Source organism: Epithele typhae (assembly GCF_022376455.1).
Source record: "Epithele typhae strain CBS 203.58 chromosome Unknown BXZ73scaffold_127, whole genome shotgun sequence".
Classification (NCBI taxonomy): domain Eukaryota; kingdom Fungi; phylum Basidiomycota; class Agaricomycetes; order Polyporales; family Epitheliaceae; genus Epithele; species Epithele typhae.
Window position 1 is genome coordinate 1 of NW_025954318.1, and position 18,209 is coordinate 18,209.

The 18,209-nt window shown below is 56.5% G+C and overlaps 5 protein-coding genes across 5 annotated transcripts; 1 reads left to right on the top strand and 4 right to left on the bottom strand.

Annotated features, from left to right (window-relative positions):
• Positions 1-242: 242 nt before the first annotated feature.
• Positions 243-1,537, bottom strand: BXZ73DRAFT_82643 (uncharacterized protein; the record flags this gene model as incomplete). Its single annotated transcript, XM_048023754.1, has 6 exons — positions 243-485; positions 538-677; positions 822-1,072; positions 1,161-1,221; positions 1,256-1,356; positions 1,401-1,537. Coding segments are annotated over 6 exons (933 nt in total), but the record flags the coding sequence as incomplete, so codon positions are not given.
• An 884-nt stretch (positions 1,538-2,421) lies between these two features.
• On the top strand, positions 2,422-3,567 carry BXZ73DRAFT_107842 (uncharacterized protein; the record flags this gene model as incomplete). The annotated part of the gene is made up of 4 exons (XM_048017012.1): positions 2,422-2,703; positions 2,756-2,881; positions 2,928-3,065; positions 3,115-3,567. 4 exons carry the CDS (start codon positions 2,422-2,424, stop codon positions 3,565-3,567), a joined length of 999 nt encoding a protein of 332 aa, XP_047871528.1.
• A 951-nt stretch (positions 3,568-4,518) lies between these two features.
• BXZ73DRAFT_107843 (uncharacterized protein) lies at positions 4,519-4,841 on the bottom strand (the record flags this gene model as incomplete). The annotated part of the gene is made up of 2 exons (XM_048017013.1): positions 4,519-4,644; positions 4,695-4,841. The coding sequence occupies 2 exons, from the start codon at positions 4,839-4,841 to the stop codon at positions 4,519-4,521; spliced, it is 273 nt and encodes a 90-aa protein (XP_047871529.1).
• A 4,045-nt stretch (positions 4,842-8,886) lies between these two features.
• On the bottom strand, positions 8,887-9,808 carry BXZ73DRAFT_56802 (uncharacterized protein; the record flags this gene model as incomplete). The annotated part of the gene is made up of 2 exons (XM_048021511.1): positions 8,887-9,323; positions 9,490-9,808. Coding segments are annotated over 2 exons (756 nt in total), but the record flags the coding sequence as incomplete, so codon positions are not given.
• Positions 9,809-12,376: 2,568 nt separating this feature from the next.
• BXZ73DRAFT_82646 (uncharacterized protein) lies at positions 12,377-13,227 on the bottom strand (the record flags this gene model as incomplete). The annotated part of the gene is made up of 2 exons (XM_048023755.1): positions 12,377-12,713; positions 12,767-13,227. 2 exons carry the CDS (start codon positions 13,225-13,227, stop codon positions 12,377-12,379), a joined length of 798 nt encoding a protein of 265 aa, XP_047871531.1.
• Positions 13,228-18,209: the final 4,982 nt, after the last annotated feature.

Consider the following 18,209-nt stretch of genomic DNA (forward strand, 5'->3'; position numbering starts at 1 on the left):
GACGAGGAAGACGCCAATCGGGACGAGGATTATGTCAATCGGGATGAAGAAGACGCCAGTCGGGACAAGAAGAAAGGACACCAGGAGGACTAGGGAACAAGTGGAAGGGGAGGGGGCATGCCGAGGACTTTCCAGATAATAGTCTCCACAATCGGGAACGAGGGCAGAAGTAGCGCCCGATAGGAAATGGGATATTCTGTAGTGACATCGGCCCGGAATAGTCGTTTATGCGATCGACGCACGCAGGGAGAGGTCCTGGTGGGCTCGGAAGTGTTCTCGAGGTGGACGAACGGGGTCGGTGAATCGGGGAGAATGTGGGGAGCACGCATGATGAGGGCAATGGTCTTCCTGCGCGCTGCCCTCCGATGAGGCGTGTCGTCCTTCGCAATCATCTTCGAGAATGATCCCTGATTGAAGACGCGGCCGTCGTTACCAAATGACACAATGAAGTCAGCGATAGGGCTCGCCATGGCCATGTTGTGAGTCTATATCTCATATCTCAGCGATGCGCACATGTTGATAATAACGGGCACTGACCACAAGCAAGACCGTGCGTCCTTGATCACTCTTCGGCCAGTTGTCGACGATCCAGCGTGCCGTGTGCGCGTCCAGTGCTACGAGAACGTCGCCGAGGAGGACAACGTCGGCCTTCGAATAGACGGCGAGGCCTCCGGCCGCTGGACAGCGTAACGCCCTTCTCGCCGCCTTTCATTTGGCCACCCGCCTCGAAGAACGTGAGGTCACGCATGAGTACGCACTACGTGATGACTGGGAAGACTACGTCAGCGTCTTGCATACACGTGCAAGCAAATACCGCGCACCCTTGTTGTATCGTTCCTCGTCGGAGCGCATCTGCAGCGGCGCAGCGACCCGCTGGTGCTCAATGACCAGTTGTTGATGCTTGGAGTTCAGGTCTTCGGGCGTGCGCATGAGGGAGTGGTCGTATGCAGGGGCATTGCGAGTGTTGGTCTCAGCGTCGTGGACTCGCGCTTGAGCCGCAGATTCGGCTTCGACGGGTTCGGAGGCGGCGTGGACAAGAGCTACCACAGGGGTCTGCAAAGCGGCGGGAGACCTGTAGACTTCGTGGAGCAGGGGTGCGAATCGATGTGGATAATCGGGTATGAGAGAGACGGAGCGGATATGATGAAGAGCAGACTCACGGCGGGGCCCGGGCAGCTATGGGCATGCATAGACCACACGAATCCGCCAGGGCCGCTGATACTGATGATAAGCAAGAGAAAGCTTGACGGCGCACCGAAGTTGATATAGGGCGAGCAGGCGGCCCGTCGGTGCTTCGATGCCGCGCTGATCTCATCCTCGCCAGACGTCCAGTCTGTGGGGGTCTCAGGACCTAGACTGTCGTCAACGCTCGCTTGCTCGTTATCTGGGCAATGGCGCACCTGTTTGTCGTCTGGCCCTCACTAGTCCTCACTCTCCGCCCTTTCTCGGTATCCTCGCCCACTGCCATCTTGCGGGCTTGACATAGCCAGAGCTGGGAAGTGGCGGAGAGGTCGCAAGAGCTGCCTCTAGCTGCCATGATCCGGAGGCATCTCGCATCCACAAATGAACGTTGCCTGAGTTCAAGGAGACGCCTCTGCACCTGCCACTGCCACCATTTGCGCTCCGGAGGCCAGGACCGGGCGACGAATGTCCGCCATCGCCCCTGGCACACCGTCCAAGAGTGCTGCAGGCATGCATAGCGGGCGGGTGAAGTGGGAAGATGCGGCATATTGTAATTAATGTTCCAATAGTGCTATCGGAGGCACTGGCATCAAGCCTGGCACGTGCGTTTTCGCACGCAACCCATACCCGACTTGAGGTGGGCGTAGTACAATGCATCTGCGCTTCCGTGTATCTAGTCGTTCCCGGTAAGCAGCAACCAAATTTGCGTTCCAAAGCTAAGACTAAATTCTCTGCACAAGTGTTCTCCTAAGTGACGTGCTGGAGATGCAGAACTCCCCCGATTCGGCGAACACGGATGTTGAGGTGGCATTCTGGCAACTGCTCGCGAGAACAAAGGACGATGAAGATGCTATTCCATGGCCGAACATTCTCACCGTCTTATATGCACATTCCAGCAGTCAAGGGGCCAGTGGCGAACAACGGATGCCTGGAGGTTGGCCCTCAGATGTTGGTGGTTTCCTGCAGGCTCCTTCGCCTGGCTTTGCCACTGAAATATACTAGGATCCCCCACAGTCCCCAATTCCAGCCATGGTTAGGAAGGAAACAAGCGAGAGAATCACCAACAAAAATGTGATGCACCAACGCGCCGACCTCGAGACGGCCCTCAAGGCTTGGCTGGCTAAGAGCAGCCGCGGCGATATACTCACACGGGAAGATGTCCGACGACTGCTAGAAGCACACAAAGCCCCAGCGTCGGCGGATTCTCCCTGTGAAGAATCTGACTCGCTTCATGTCTCTATGGACTCGCCCCGTATCCAGTCCGATACGGAAGGTTTCAACGACTCTGATTGCAATGACGCCGACTCTCTGCTCAGCGACTTCGACTTTCCAGCACAAAATCCAGTACCAGAACAAATGTCGCAACCGCGCGAGGTTTCAAACACGTCTCCTCCGCAGGATGAAGCTCCTTTGGCGTTTTACTCTATCTCGTCGAAATCCGCCCTCAAAACCCCACCCAAGATGGCGAACACGATGTTAGATGACCATTGTGATCGCGCAGATGAAGACCTTTTGAATCCTGTTGCAAGTGACCTCCTCTGATGCTCTCCTTTGTTGTACTGACACTCTGCAGCGCGGAAGCACATCCGAGAATGGTTCACCAATTTCTACGGATCAGGGTGACGCGATATCCGGGTCTCCAGGACCCAAGGTCGAAGATGGGATCAACCTCGGTACTCCTAACATAAAGCGCGTTCAGGTGAGAGGTTCAGGCACGTACACGAGCAATGCTAATCGCCTATCAGACGGTCCATCAACACCCGCTCGAGAAAGATATCGGGACCAGTGACATAATTTCTCCGCAAGAGAAATCACCGTTCCAGAAGTCAAAGTCGAAGAAGAAATCGAAGAAGCAGGGGGCGGTCAAGGTCGAACCGATAGCTGTGAGTCATTTTGTAGCATCGATGTAACGAGGAACTCATGATTAGACAGAAACAGGTTCAGACGCATGCCTTACGTCTCTTTGGCCGTAAAACCGCCCGATCACCGTTTCGCCGGTCCAAGCTTGCCACCCTGGCTGAGGCAGATGCCTTCGATGAGAAAGCTGGGAAGCCGTGCTGTACCCCCGACACATTCAAGGTGTCCTTCGACGCGCCCCCTGGGCACTCATTCAACAAGTCGGCGATTCGCGTGTTCGCGCAGAGCTTCCTACAGAGCCACGAACGCAGCGCCCAGGATGAGGACCTCATCGTGGAGAAATTCTATCGGCACTTTCGAACGCTGAGAGACAATCTTCCCAAATACGGCATTGAAGAGGACGTTGACACACAGGCACACGGGGAAGACACGAAGGAAGTCGAAGCAGGCGAGCACGACAAGCACACCGAGGGGGTTTCCAAGGTTTGCACACGTGCCCAGGCGGGATCGAAGTCGAAACGTGGGTAGCTCACAGGTTAAGTAGCGGGAACAAATTGCATAGCGATTAAATAAGAGAGTTGGAACATGCGGAGCCCAGCGTGCAGATGTACCTACCAGAAGAGAAAAAAAATTAACAGTCGAATCACCACAAAATGTGGAGCGGGATCGTCCACGCCCTCGAGCGTCCGCCTCCACGCCCATGCGCCATCGTGTGAGAATCGGCGCCAAAGGCTCGAAGGGAAGGCGACGAAATGGAGTCGCTTCTCGTCCCGGGAAAAATCCAGCGGGAACGCAAACCCGATCCATACTGCACCATGAGCGGCCTCTCGCGCTCCTGCGCGCCGTCGGGTTCGATGTCCTTGTCAGCCTCGTCGAGCACGCGGACGACGTACCACAGGCGCATGATCGACAACTCGGCTCCACGCACTAGCGACATCGGCACAACGGACGGGAGAATGTAGAGGGCGTCGGGGACGCGGAGGAGGAATGGCGCCAGCGTCCGCGACCACCTTCGTGGCCTCTTCTGGCGCGTCTTCAACCTCTTTTGGCTTCACGAGGGGGACGAAGTAGCGTCGGGCGAGAACGAAGCGTGTCCTGTGAAGTTTCAGGCTCGTGGTCGGCGAACAGGAGGACGGTGCGGCTGAGGTTCGGGACCGACGTGAGCGTCAGCCACCACTGTCGAACGAAATGTGCACTTTTTGGATATTGAGTAGAGGAAATAGGGAAATGGGTTCGGATCCGGTCCGTCGTCCGCGTCGTCTCCTGTCGTCTGGTCTCCGCCCTCGTGTGCATTCGCTCCCCATCCTCGTCTCCACCATTCTCTTCATAGTCGGAGTTGTGACTTGTAGGTCTCCAGGCAGGAACCGTTGGGCGGCTCACGGCTCTACAGTCGAAACCGAGACCGAGGAAGGAAGACGAACGCGTGGCCATGAGAGTGGCGCGCTCAGAGAAGCTAGGGATGAACCCTGTTACGCACGCTTATGGCCGCACATATCGTGGGAGGAGGGAGAGGGGATAGATGCGCCGGTGCGTGACGTCGGACTCTTCACAGTGGACGAAAATATATTCCTTGTAGAGATTGCACGACCAAGCGGAAGATATTGACTGCCACGCAGATGAACAACAATCTCCCTAGAAGTACAGGAAGGACTTACCCAATCAATGCCTGCGTTCGTGAAGACGTATTCCCCGATGTCCCAGTACAGAAGTGTGCGCAGACCGATGGTGTTGGAGCTTGAGACGTACACGCAGACGACTAGCAGACGCGATGATGAGTTAAGCAGGAAGATGTTCATGACCATGCTCGGCTTGAAGGTGGCCAGCTGACGAACCGAGGCTCGCCGCTTTCTGGAAAGTGAAGCCCTATCAAGACGAACTCCATCAGCCCGTCGTCCAACCTGCTGAAGCGTGTGACTCGCGCAACCGCACAAACAGAGCGGATTACGCACTTTCGTGAGATGATCTTGGCCATGATAAAGAACACCGTTCGGACGTCGAAACCCGGCACTTCCACAGCTCCCAGCGCTCCTTCGGATTCCGCTCCACCAGAAAAATGTCCCGGTACACGTCCCAGCACACGACCTTTCCGCTCTTCGTTACGCAGGGGCTGTGCTTGAAGCAATCGGTGAGAACCAGTCGACTTTCTCATCCGGCGGCACGCTGATGATCTTGTACCAGGTTTGCGCCGGGAAAATTGAGCTCCATAGTGGACGCCGACCTCGGCTCTTGTGTGAGCCACGCCGCCTCTGATCGCGCACCCTGGTTAAAGGCGTAGATGGGTTGCTGTTTGCTGGTCCGTGAGGCATTGTAAGCCGTAGGGCGGGAGCACGCGACAGCGGCGGAGCATCATGGACGCGAGGTTGCGGTAGAAGGGGCAGGTGACCGCGAAGGCATGAAGCCATCGACATGACTGTGGAGAGGGCGTTCAGCTCGGAAAAGATCCTTCCATCACAAAGATATAGCGGTAGCGCGAAGTTGCGCACGAGAAGACACGCACGAGTGCGGAGGGCGAAGCGCGGTCATCGGTGAGATGTTCATCAATCCATAGGAACATTTCTGGTCAACCAGGAGGACGCATCGTTCGCCCTAAGATCCTAGCCAAGTCGCTTTCGAAGCGGCTGACCGAGATCCAGGAGTCGCAACGACTGGGACGAAAAAAGAATCAACGCGCTGGCGAAGCGACCGCAAAACCCTGTGCGCACACAGATAGAAGAGGAAACACAACGCAGCAAATATTAGAGAGCCTACTCACAAGCTGAAGGTCGTATATGTTGCTCAAGTCCAGGTGTTGCGCAATGTTGAGGCTGAGAAGGCCGTAGGGAAGGATGATCACTGTATCCCAGAAGGTCGGCTCAAAGTAGTCCGTGAGCACTTCTTGGAATGCTTTCCTTCAGGAATAAGCTCTGACATTAAGGAGGAGGAGGAGGAGGAGGAGGAGGAGGAGGAGGTTGGCATCGGCGCCCAGCGGGTAACATCACACTTCAATCCGTAGCTAGACCCCAGGGTGGGGTTGGGGTTTCCGCCTGCGTCTCGACGCCTGACGTCACCCAACTAAGCGTCCAGCTGTCAATCCCGCAGAAGTGAATGCGCGCGTTGCGTACGTACGCCCACTTGAGCTCACTCGTCGACGGCTTCAACTTCGCTCGCCAGGCGCCCAGCCCGCCGCCTCCGACTCGATGTCCTGTCGTTGCCTCGTCTGTGCACTATTTCCCGTCAAGCGTCCATTGCAACTCCCACCCCCGCCTGATTCCTAGCTGGACGCTTTCGATCCTTGTCTCCATCTTCTCCTTATAATCTCCTGGACGCATCATCCGCCGACTTTGAGAGCGGCCCACGCTTAGACGCCCATATTCCGTCTCGAACCCCGCCTCGCCTAGGCGTTCGGGAATCGGCGTGCGTCGCTGCTCGGAAAGTTGGTCGCCGCCGCCATCGTCAGTGTCACCCGGCCATATCCCATGTCCAGAGAAGACAAAGTGCAGGTTTGGCAAGACCCATATCAGCATGGAACATGGTGCCCCACCTGAGCACTTCCCCATTGACACTCAATATTTCGCGCCATATGTGCGAAACCTGGTTCAGTTTCCGACCTCAGGTACCATTTTATTCCCCACCTGGCCATACTGACATATCCGAACGGCAAATCTGGACAAGATCTCGCCTCGGCGCCATTCCTGTCTCCCGCCGCGCCAACACGTCCCCCGCTCGATATTCACTTGAACGACGTTCCAAGACGCGCGGGTAATAGGCGAGCGTCCTCTCTACACCGATCTTCATTCGCTCTGCCCCCCGCCGTGCGCGCCCTCCTAGCCGCGAAGGTCCCGAGCTGGCCGCGGTTTGGCGCGGACGCGTCTCCCTCAAAGCCATCCCAGTCGCCGCCCAGGGCTGGCGTTGCCACAGGGACCGAGAGAGAGGTTTTATGCAATCCTGCGCTGGTAATGCATCACGGCAAATCGGGTGGGCGGAAGACGAACCGGGTTGCGCCATTGTCATGGGTGATTTCATTCTATTACTCTACGTTCCGCATTTACTCATTCTCGCCGCACCCATGACAGGGTCTATACTATACACATGTTCTAGAGCCTTGGCCACTCCTGTCTACAATAGTACTTAGTCTCCACATTCGCACTGTCTTACTGCAGCGAGCAACGCAGCCCATTTCCTCACTTCTGTCCTTGCGCTCGGCGTGCTACCGGGAGGAGCAGGATGTAGGTTCAGTAAATAGTTGCTCGAAATAGACAGAATTGAACGTATCTTGGTGACCGCGAGGCACAATCTATCATAGTGAGGTGTTTGTTAGTATGGTGTAGTGTAAAGACCCAGCGCACGTATCAGGTTTTCTTGGTACAGGCCATCTGCGCTGGCTCGCAGTTCAATATTCAGCCTCGTATGGAGAGGTTCTTTTCGATTAAAGTCCATGTACGCGGTCGATGGCTCACACACTGTGTGCGGCCCGGTTTCGCCCCACGGGTTATGAGATATATATCGACTGGGATCTACATCAGCACGGACCGATTTCTTATTCCCGCCTATCGTTGCATCTACTGCATGACGCGCGCGGTAACGTTGGGCGCAAATACTGGGCGAGCCACGAATGAGACCATTGGACAGGCTGGGTGAGTATCGACGTACATGCGATCAAGGGTGCGGCGAATATAATGGGCTGCCTAGGGGAGACTAGCCCAGACCTCCTCCGTGGAGCTTGCCAAACGTGCTACTCTCCCACTGCGCACCGAGTGCCACAGCTGGCGCCTCCCCCCTCCAGCCGAGACAACGACCCTGCGGCATAGTTTGAGCACGGGGGACAATTCTGCAATGTGAGCAACGTACCCGCCGCCCACTCATCTCCGACAGACACACCACTGCGCTCCGACGCACGCTGCGAGTCCGCGCCGTCCATGTTCCGGGTGCACGCTGAAGCTGGTGCCATGCGTGCGCTCCATCGAGAGGAAAACGCAGTGGCGCGGCCGGTAGAACCGCGCACGTTTGAACGTGGACGTCCACCCTTGCTGGCGGAAACATTAAGAAATTCGGTAACGTTGCAGAGAAGAGTACGAACTATCACCCATGTTTGAGGATAAGGGAGATAGAACGTGAAGTGAGAGCAAACGCACAGGGGCAGTGGTGGGCATGTGAGACCAGCGTTGTTGACGGTACTGGCGGCATGCAAGGGATCCTTCATGAACGCGGTTGAGGGCACACGAATGAATAGCGATTGAGGAAGTGGTGAATGCGCAGACGCCGCGCCAATCCCGTCCTCCGGCGATCTGGCTGGCCAGTCAACGTTTGAACGGTCAACACTCACACAGAAGAGCGTCCAGAGGATTACGCAACTGTATGCCATCCGCCTTCCTCCCCCACAGTCTCCCCTATTGTCTTGCCATCTCAGTGTAGCCCGAGTTGTAAAATGGCAGATTGGCCGTCGCAGAAGATCATATCAAAGCGTCGCGTGGCGTCAGTACCTGGGCGGGAAAATGTCAGTATGCACAGGGCGTGGTGAATGGAGGCGGGAGTGAGAGGCTTGGCCGTCATCGCACTTGCCGCCACTGCTGTCACCCTGGCGGGACGCTGCGGAAGCGCGTGCGCTCTGCCCAGGCCCGCTCTATTCATCACGCATCTACACAACCCACCCATATGGTCTCAAAAATGTTGTTATCTAACAGCACTTGCTCTCGACGACGCTTCATGCCCTCTACGCACTCGCCACAAGTTTATCGACCCGCCCGACTTCGTTCCTTCACCCCCACCGTCATATGCACACCTTGCCATCGTGCTCCACCTCGGTGTATCCAACAACATCCCTGCGCGACTCGTCAGCACGCATCATAGAACTGTTACCATGAACTCCACTCACAAAACCAGATGCGGGGGGATGACAAACTCGAACGGTTCGTCAGTCATTCGCAGCCTTGGCCGCTCGCCACTCGAAAGTCCTGCAAGCCATGCCTCGTCGTACGCCCACCTCGGGAGACCTTTCACGGGAGGGGTCCGGCCAATCTTGTCTGTCATAAAACGTCCTCTGATCTGCGACCCCCCTGCGTTGATCTTCTCACGATCCTTCCGGTCCAAAGCGTCGAGTAGACGTAGCACTGCGGTAAGCTTTGCACTCCGCCATTGCACGACGTGAATGCCGTAGGGGCGACCAGGAGGATGCGCACGACCGTCTGATGCTTGCTCCTCGTCTGAGCTCATACCGGCGGTACCAAGTCGCCGCAGCAAATTCCTGAACGGCTTCAGTTCGTCGTAGACGTCACAGGTGTCGTCGCGTCTATGGAACCTCTGCCAAGCTCAGTTAGCCACGGGTTCCAAGCATGTTGTACACACTCACGGTTTCCTTCCTGTTAGTCGCGTTGTGCGCAAGACGTTTCTCCTCCGATGTCATCTCTGGCTTGGTTGCCGCCCAAGGGTCCTTCGCTCGCCGGCTCGCTCGCGACGGTGGAGGCTGCTCGGTACCGGGTATGATGTCCGTGCGGTCCTCTACCTTCTCAACGTTGGCGTAGTGGACTTGCAGTGTTCGAAAGTAGACGCGGAACGCTGACGCAATCGCGGCGCGATCTTTGTACTCGCACTTATGCGTATTCACGTTGGCAAGAAACGAATCAACAAAGACCTCTGTCGACGACACATTGAAGGCCGAGTGAATGGTGCCGCCGAAATCCAGTCGAAAGGCCTCGGCAGTGCAACTAGGCGCGTTGTTCTCCAGGCTGAACGCTTTCACTTGGAACTCGCTCGCGACTGTTGACATGAAAAATTTGCTAGCTCCCGTTTGCCGACGCAAGAGACGTAGAGCGTGTAGTCTTACGGCTTTCTATGGGGAGATATCCATTAGCAGCAGACGAGAACCTGCACGGAAAGACCTGCCTGAAGAGCTAACATGTTATCATCCCGGTGCCCCCTCGGTTGCTTGACTTTTCGTTGCTTGCCAGCGGGGCGGACTGCCTCAACACCACCGGCATGGCTAGAACGGGATTGAACGGAGCCTGATGCACGTTCCGAAACGGCCAACACCGTAGCCTGGAGCTGTCGTACCTCTGACTGACATCCGCGCATAGAGCTCACGACCTTCGCAATGTCTCCTTTTGTCGCAGGGAGTAGAGCCTGGGCTTCGTGAGAACCGATTCGTGATACATAACGGAAGGACGCACCTCATCAGAGTCGCTGGATTGAATGATTTCCTGTCTCCCTTTCCCTTTGTCAAGGCGAGGTTGCTGCGACGTACCGGCCGCTACTCCCGGTGTCGCGGACTCGTCGACGTCCATCGATGGTTCCGCCAAAGAGGCGCTTTCAGTAGTGCCCTGAGTTACGGAGGTCTGAGTGTTCCGTGGGGCTGCAGGCGACTCAGATGGACGACGCGGGACACGCATGCCAGCCGGTGCAACTGTCTTGCGAGGGGGACATGAATCGCCTCGGTGGTTCCGGATTCTGGAAGCGCACAGATTAAACGGAGAGTAAGAGACGAGTATATAGATTGTGACGACGCACCGGGTGTCCCCTGAGCCCCAGCAGAGAGATCGGCAGCATCAGGCTGACCGGAATCCCGCGTTCTACCAAACATCCCAGTTATCCATAACGATAGACCTCCAGACGTTGACGTCGGCGTTGCCTGGAATCCGTGAAACGCACCAATCCGGACGATGCATGTGGTGAACAACCCCTTCACCGCTGTAAACGAATAAAGAACATACAATATCCGGCAACGAAGAACCTTTGGGCAGTGTGTGGGTGCTCCCATGCGATTGGGGGCCATATGGAGCTTCTGGGACGGTTATGAGAAAGGAATTCCGTGACTCGGAGTGGCTTTCCTCACCTTCTTCCGAGGCTCTTGCTGAAGACGACCCCTGCAGGATTTGCCTCAACTGGCCGGCTGGCATCCCGCTGGTCCCGGCAGCCCGTCCGATAGCTTCCGCTCGAAGGACTTGTGACACTATGAGCTTCTGCCTTTTGATGCTTGCCTGGGAATGTTGTCCAGAGGGGCGCTTTTGAGAGGCAAAGGATGCCGATCCACCTACATTGTATGCCCTTGTAAGACCGGGGAGTCTGCAACATGAAATAATGGAAATGATAGATAACAACCTGAGAGACTCATTGGAAGGTACGACTCAAGTGGCGGAAAAAGAAGGGTGGCTTGGATGGAGGAACAAGAGTGGAGGAGGGTAGGGATGCAGGCATGAACAATACATGTTCATGAACAAAGGTACGTGCTCCGCGCAGGGGTGATGTGCGGGCGGCGCCTTGCGCCTCGTGCCAACGAGAATCCTGCAGCCATTGGCCATGACAAGTGGACATACACTCACGCGTCCTCAAACAGTACCGGGGTATGAGAGCAGCCTTGAGACTACATGTGAATCGCAGAGTCAACGGAGTCCTAGCAATCTGGTTGAACTATCAATTTCCGTTCAGAATAGCAGCCGCAGAACAACGCACCCAAAAATTGCTCGCCACGCATCCTCGCCTGCCGCCTGCCGCTCAAAGCCCATCGTCGTCTTGCAACCTTGATGCTGCCTGGGCTGGCAAACGGCAGAGAGACCGCAGGGGCAGCCTCTCGCCGCCATGGTCCGAGGATTCCACTGACAGCGAGACCCCTCAGCTCAGGAAGATCTCAGGTCGTCCGCGTTCGCTGCGCCGTCTGCGCTCCAAGCTCCGGCGGGAGGTGAGGACAGGACGCCGGACGTCCGCCATCGCGCTCGGGGCGCCGTCTGAGGGAATTGGCCATGGGCATAGAGTGTGGGTAGTCGAAGCTGAAAAGCTGAAGGATGTCGGAGTATGTGGGGCCGGGCTTGCGGAGATGCATGATGAGAGAGAGAGAGAGAGAGAGTGATGAGAGGAGCGGGAGGGTAGCACCGCCAGGCGTCTCCCGTGGAGGTGCGCATCCCGTGCTTGAACGTTGCCTCCGGATCCGCCATCGCCGACTCGCGCCTCGCGCGATCCGGTGCCCTTGTCACTGGCAAAAAAATTCCAACAGAGATGGGAAGTTGGCAATGATGCATGTCTTCGATTAAACGGCACAATAGAATAGTACTTTGACGACTCGACAACTAGAGAGAAACGATGACTGCTGAGAAATGAGAAAAGTTCAAGTATCACAACAACGTCCAACACCCGGCAGAGACGGGGACGAAATGCAAAGACAAGACGCGGAGATGGTGATGGAAAATGGTTGGAGACCGAGACGGTAACGACGGGGCACCAAACAGAGAGTCGTGGACTCGGACTCCCACTATGCCCACACTAGCTCCCTGTCCGCAGAGAGAACAGATGTATGTTATTGAACATGCTCCGCGTCAAGCGACGAAAACCAAACTTACTGATATCCCAAGCCATGCGACGATCCCTATCGGCCTCACTTTTCCTGACGCTCGTCCTCTTCCTCCGCGAGGCGCACCCGGAGAGCCAGCTCATACTCGTTGAGCCACGTAGCGATGGATTCGACGGAGTGGAGAACCTCTGGGAAACGGCTGGTGGGGGCCGTGCTATCGCAGTCGGTTGTGAGGAAAACATAGATCTCATTGAACACATCATTGGCGATGGCGGTCTCGTCGTGCACGATGCGGAGATACTTGAGCGCATCATCCTCCAAGACAGCCCTAACGTGAGATTTGAATCCGGCGAGAGCTGGCATCCCGAGCATTCTCATGACGTCGAGGCCTGAGAGGTAGATCTCGTAAATGTGGTCGGTGCTGTGTTGTGACGAATGAGTCATATCGCAGAAGCCAGATGGCTATGTACATACCTGATAATGATGAACGCAGTGTTATCCAAAGATCGACCCAGAGAAGAGCACGCCCGCCGATTCAGATACTTCAGCTTCCATGCGTCTGACGGAGGCCACGGCGGTCCGACCGATTTGAGTAGATCAGCTTCGCAGGTCGCGATATCAAGGTCATCGTGCGGAGGCCAACACTCTGTGAGTGTAGCACTCAAAGAAGAGACCGGCTGGGTGTGGCGATCAACCATGGCGACGGGTGGGGAGGGAAGGGACACCAAGGATCCGCAGAAGGACTGGGGCCAACGGAAAACAACGAAGCACAACGTGGTCACAAGGGCACTGTTGGCCGAGGCGAGAACAATGTCTGTGTAGGGGTTCTGGGGGTGCTTGAGGTGAAACGACCACAGTCGGATGTAGGGTACGAGGATGTGGACCAAGGGGGAGAGAGCTGCCAAGACAACTGCTACGACGTGCCACAGCTTCATGCTGCTGGAGTCATGAATACTGTGAGTCGCTGTGTTCACGGAATACTTGATGGATTGACGAACCTGCTGATTAGTGGAGGGACGGTGGTGTTGAGACCGGGAGGACACGGTTCGAGGGCGATGGGGGGAAAGGTGGGAGATGGAATGGACGGGGCCGGGCAGCATGGCTGATATATGTGCTGAAGGACAAAGGAATGCGGATCTTCCTCCGGTAACGTGACGATCACGATGCCGGTGGCACCTTGCGCCTCGTTCCTACCGAGCGATGGTCAGACTCGGTACTTCAACAGGGAATTAGGGCGTGTACATACGTGCAACACAATTCTTGGAGGACAAGACGGTCACCCGGAGCACGTCTGCGGCCTCGATAGCGAAGAATCGTCGCACCTCGTCCAGCGAGCTAGACGAAAGGTCCAGCGACCCGACGCATTGGTCGTGTCAACGTTCGCAGTCAAAGACAGAGCAAGAAGCGAACCTGTTCTGTCATTCCACACCGTCTATGCGCACTTCCAATCGTCGCTCCCTCCGCCCTCCGCCGTGTGAACGAGCGCGGGAGCATAGAGCACAGGAGAAGGGTGTCGTCTGGGACGGCCAACACCCCCGCCTTGCCATCTGAGAGACTACGTTCGGAGTCTTGAAGGGACCCCAGGGCTTGAGGAAGGTTCGGGGATCTAGTTCGAACGAGGAGGCGGCTAATCGGCCGCGCGAAGATACCAATCGACGGAATGAGGATGCCAATCGGCCGAATAGGGATGCCGATCGAGGTGAGAGCTAGGCGGTTAACGATGGAGGGGAATTGCGTCGGCGGGTGAAACGCGACCCCAGCAGTGAATTTTATCGTGGTCGACGGGGAATCCTGTGCGTGTTCGTGTTCGTGGGTCGCAGTCGCAAGCCAATTCGCGCAATCGGGGCAAGGGCCTGGGTAACGCCCGAGAGCATGGAACGTCCATATCTGTACCTCTGCCGCGATGATGCTGGGTATCAAGTAGGCGACTCGAGGCGGAGAGGTCGTTGAATCGGGAGGGTGCGAGAGACGTGCATGGCGAGGGCGACTGTCCTCGGGTACATGGCAACACCGAGGGCGCGGCTCCGTCGAGATCGCGAACGTGGCCGTCCATCGTCACTCGAAAAAGTGCCTGATGCATTTGAAGGCGTCGTGAAGGCGGGGCACGGACTATCAGGGACATTGGATGTGAGGGAGACGAAACAGGCGTTGAACGAAAGCAGACGCACGGCAGCAAGCGTACGGACAACGCGGAACGGACTTGATGATGGCAACGGCACGTGAGGAAGTCTTGGGCGTGTTTGAGAAGGTTTGAGGGCGCGCGAGGAAACGCAGAATGGGCAAACGGTCGATGCGCCGACGTGCCGCCCGCCCCCAATCCCATCCTAGGCCGATTCAAGATCTAGTCTACACGTCAACGATGGCTCGCAAATCCATTGAAAATACACACACCTGTCCGAAGTCGCCCTCCGCCCGTCGCCCATCTCCTGCAGCCCGTCTCACGTCTCACGTCTCCCGTAGCCCGCCGCCGTCTTGCAGTCTTGGTACCGCCCGAGATGGCAGATGGCAGAGAGGCCGCAGGGGCAGCCTCTCGCCGCCATGGTCCGGGTGCTCCGCCGATGGCGGGAGCCCTCACCTCAAGGCGTTCTCAGGTCGTGGGTGTTCACCCGATCGTCTGCGCTCCAAGTTCTGGTAGAGCGTGAGGGCAGGATGCCGAGCGTCCGCCGTCGCTCCTGGTGCGTCGTCTGGCGAGAATGTCATCTTAGTGAATGGGCGAGGCGGGATAATTCAAACTGCTCACAGCAGGGCAAGTAGAGACGGTGTGCATGTGGTGGGGAGAGAGGAAATGCGCGTCGCGACTTGCGCCACCGCACGCAGCTGAGGAAGCGCGTGTTGGTGGCGACTCAAGACCTAGTCAGACTACTAGTCACTGAAATAGCCATCCAAGCCACTGCATCTAGACGTTATCGAAGCGTGGCACCCAGTTCTGGAAGAAGTGGTGGACCCACACGGACAGCCAAAAGCGGAAGCCGATGTCCAAAGAAGACCAGGCAGTATATTAGGACCGAAAGTCGGCATGCGCGACAACGGCGCAGGGTCACAAGCCTGGCGCAAAGCGGGCTGCGGTCATGCGTCAGGCGGGAGAAGAAATCAACGGCCACAGGAAAAGCCTCTCCGACGCGATTCTTCGCATGCGGCGCTCGAACCACCCAGCTCGGGTTCTCGCGCTCAAAGCTGCAGCAGCGTTCCGATTGACCTGTTGACTCCGAGACATGCGCGCACGGTTTTCCTCTTGAGTTGTCCCGCCGTCCGCCGTGTCAATCTCTCTCGATCTCTCTCTCTCGTCGCCCCAGCGAGCTTCTTTCCATCACTAGTATGTGCAATATCGCCCGACGCGCTCTACTTGATTCGACCACATTCTACGAGATTACGCGCCGCGTATTTGCGGGGTTATATGCATAAGATTGTAGTATTGTGTGTCTTTGTAATACGCGTCATTAATCTGACCATCCTACCGGGACACACAGTCTCCTCTGATACCGTGTCGGAAGTACTCATTTCGAGTCCCGAGTTTGTCCCAAACGATGTGCGCACATTGGCACTCCTTTTGCCGCCCCAACTGCGCATCCTTGCTTGCGCCTTCCCCGCACTTCAGTAGGCGCTACGTTTGCGAGCGACAGCACAGAACCACATAATGATTGCACAAGTTGGTTTCAAAGAGTAGCAAGCACTGAATAGTATACATCTACTGAGTTTCCATGGTCCCCGGGGCGGTATCCCCATCCGCTCGGCGCTGAATGCGCTTCTGCCGTCCACGGTACGTCTGCGCAGTGTCCTTGGTGACCCAGGACGGTTCACCTTTCGCGTTGATGGAGAGAATGTACTTCTCGAGGTATGGATGAGGATGCCCGCTTTCAATAGGAATCCATCGTTGTACGGAAGGCCATTGATCGGATGATGTGCACAACCATAACTGCCGCTCGCCGCCGCTGGAACAATGCAGGTATATATCGTGGAGGTGCATCTGGGGTAATACGGGAGGGTTCTGAACTGGGGTTTCGTACATGGACTTGTACCAGACCGTCTTCTCTCCACGTAGCTTCATTCCCCGCATTGCACGTTCATAGCGAGAAACGGGTATTCGAAAATCTCCGCTAGCAAGGTACAAGACAGAATGGATTTCAGACAGCGAAGAATGACAATGTGTTGCCGTCATCGTACCTGAGTGTAGATACCATAAAATCCCCGACCTCCCCGGACTCGCCACCAGTTGCAGCCCCACTCGCGTCCTTCTTCTTCTTACACATGACTCCGGGGGGTTGAGAAGCCTGAAGTGCCGCCACAGGAAGCTCATTCAGTGACGATGGTGGTGCTTGGCATACGGACGTCGCGGTGAAAGTCGAACGTGAATGAGATCGAGTGGCTCGTCCAGCGGGAGCAGTGGAAGAGCGAGGAACCGTTCGTGGATCCTCGCTATCACTCTGAAGCACAAGGTCAGCCATAACATCTGGACAACATTTAGGATGCTTACAGATAGAGAGAACAAAGAGGCCGTCGATACTGGAGTTGACAGGTCTCGATGCCTGAGAATGATTGGCAAGGGCGAGGGATCTCTCGGTTGATCCAGCCGTGCAGGGGTTGAAGAGGGAAGGGGTTTTGCCCATATGGTGACAACATCGTCTCTAGGAGGCATTGACTGGGAGAAGGACAGGGGAGAGCGGGGATCGACGAGGCAAAACAGAGGGAAGCCGAAGACAAAAGGTGCTGGAAGCCGCACGAAATGAAGACATCAAACCAGGGCTGATTTCTCACGGCCCATCCAACAAAGGTACATGTGCCAGTGTTCAAACGTTGAATTGACATACACATCTTGTCCGACACAGTGGAGATCATGTGCTTGGAAGTATGTGCATGTCTATAACGATGATGAACACAAAATAAGTACTACCGCAATCGAAGTCTATATGTGCAATCGTGACTATATCGCACGAGCGGCGCGGGGTGTGTTAACCCTCGAGTTGAAGGCTCGAGCGCACCCCGTGCACGCGAGGCATTAACATCCCCTCGCACCCACCCCGCTCACCCCCTGTCGCGTTCCCTCTGGAAGAGCTGGCTTGAGAGGTGACTTGAACGCTACCCAGGTCTCAGCGAGCGAACAGGGGAGCGTCCTCTGCGCATGGCCCACGCCATGCTCAGGACGTGAAGCGACCCCTCCGCAACGCTCCTCGAGACCTTCACCTGCACGCGCGATGAGAGTGGGTTCGAAGACCCGAGGGTAAAACGACGCACCTTGCGCCCGCTGGACCTCTTCCTCCTGCTCGCTCGGAGGTGCTGCGAGATGCCGTCGATGAACTCGTCCAATATAGGGGCTCACTACCAAGTAGGTCTTCCGGGCCAGAGGATCACGCGCGCAACGTGTCTGCGCGTCGAAGTCCATACGCTCTGGCAGCCCTGGCCTCTACGAGAAGAATGAACAGCAAGGATCGCAGTGGCTGAGCGATGTTGGCGAGACTTGCGTTGCTGGGCATGTTGGAAGGGATGGAGGAGGAAGGACTCACCGAGTGGAAGTGGTGACTGAGCCCGCACACCACTTTGCGCACTCTTCACGAATGAGAGACGGCAATTTATGCTTCGCAAAGTCACGCGGGATGGGGTGAACGAGGCGCGAGCGCGGCTGGTCGATCCGTGAGACGGCGAGCACGATGGAAGCCTCGCATGGGCAGTGCACCTTGCGAAACTTGTCCGTCATGAGGGGTCGTAGCAGTCAAAGAGCAACAATAGAGCATAGGTCGGCAAGATGCCGGTGTTTGGAGGTACGCGGCGGGGACGGCGGCGACCCGAGACCTAACCCTGGGATGAGGTTCCTCACATCGCTGGGTTTGTTGCGCGCCAAGCGCTCTGCCCATGTGGACTTTCGTCGGATCTCTCGCCGAAAAGTTGCTGACATGACCCGCATTCAACGTTGAACGTTGAGGGC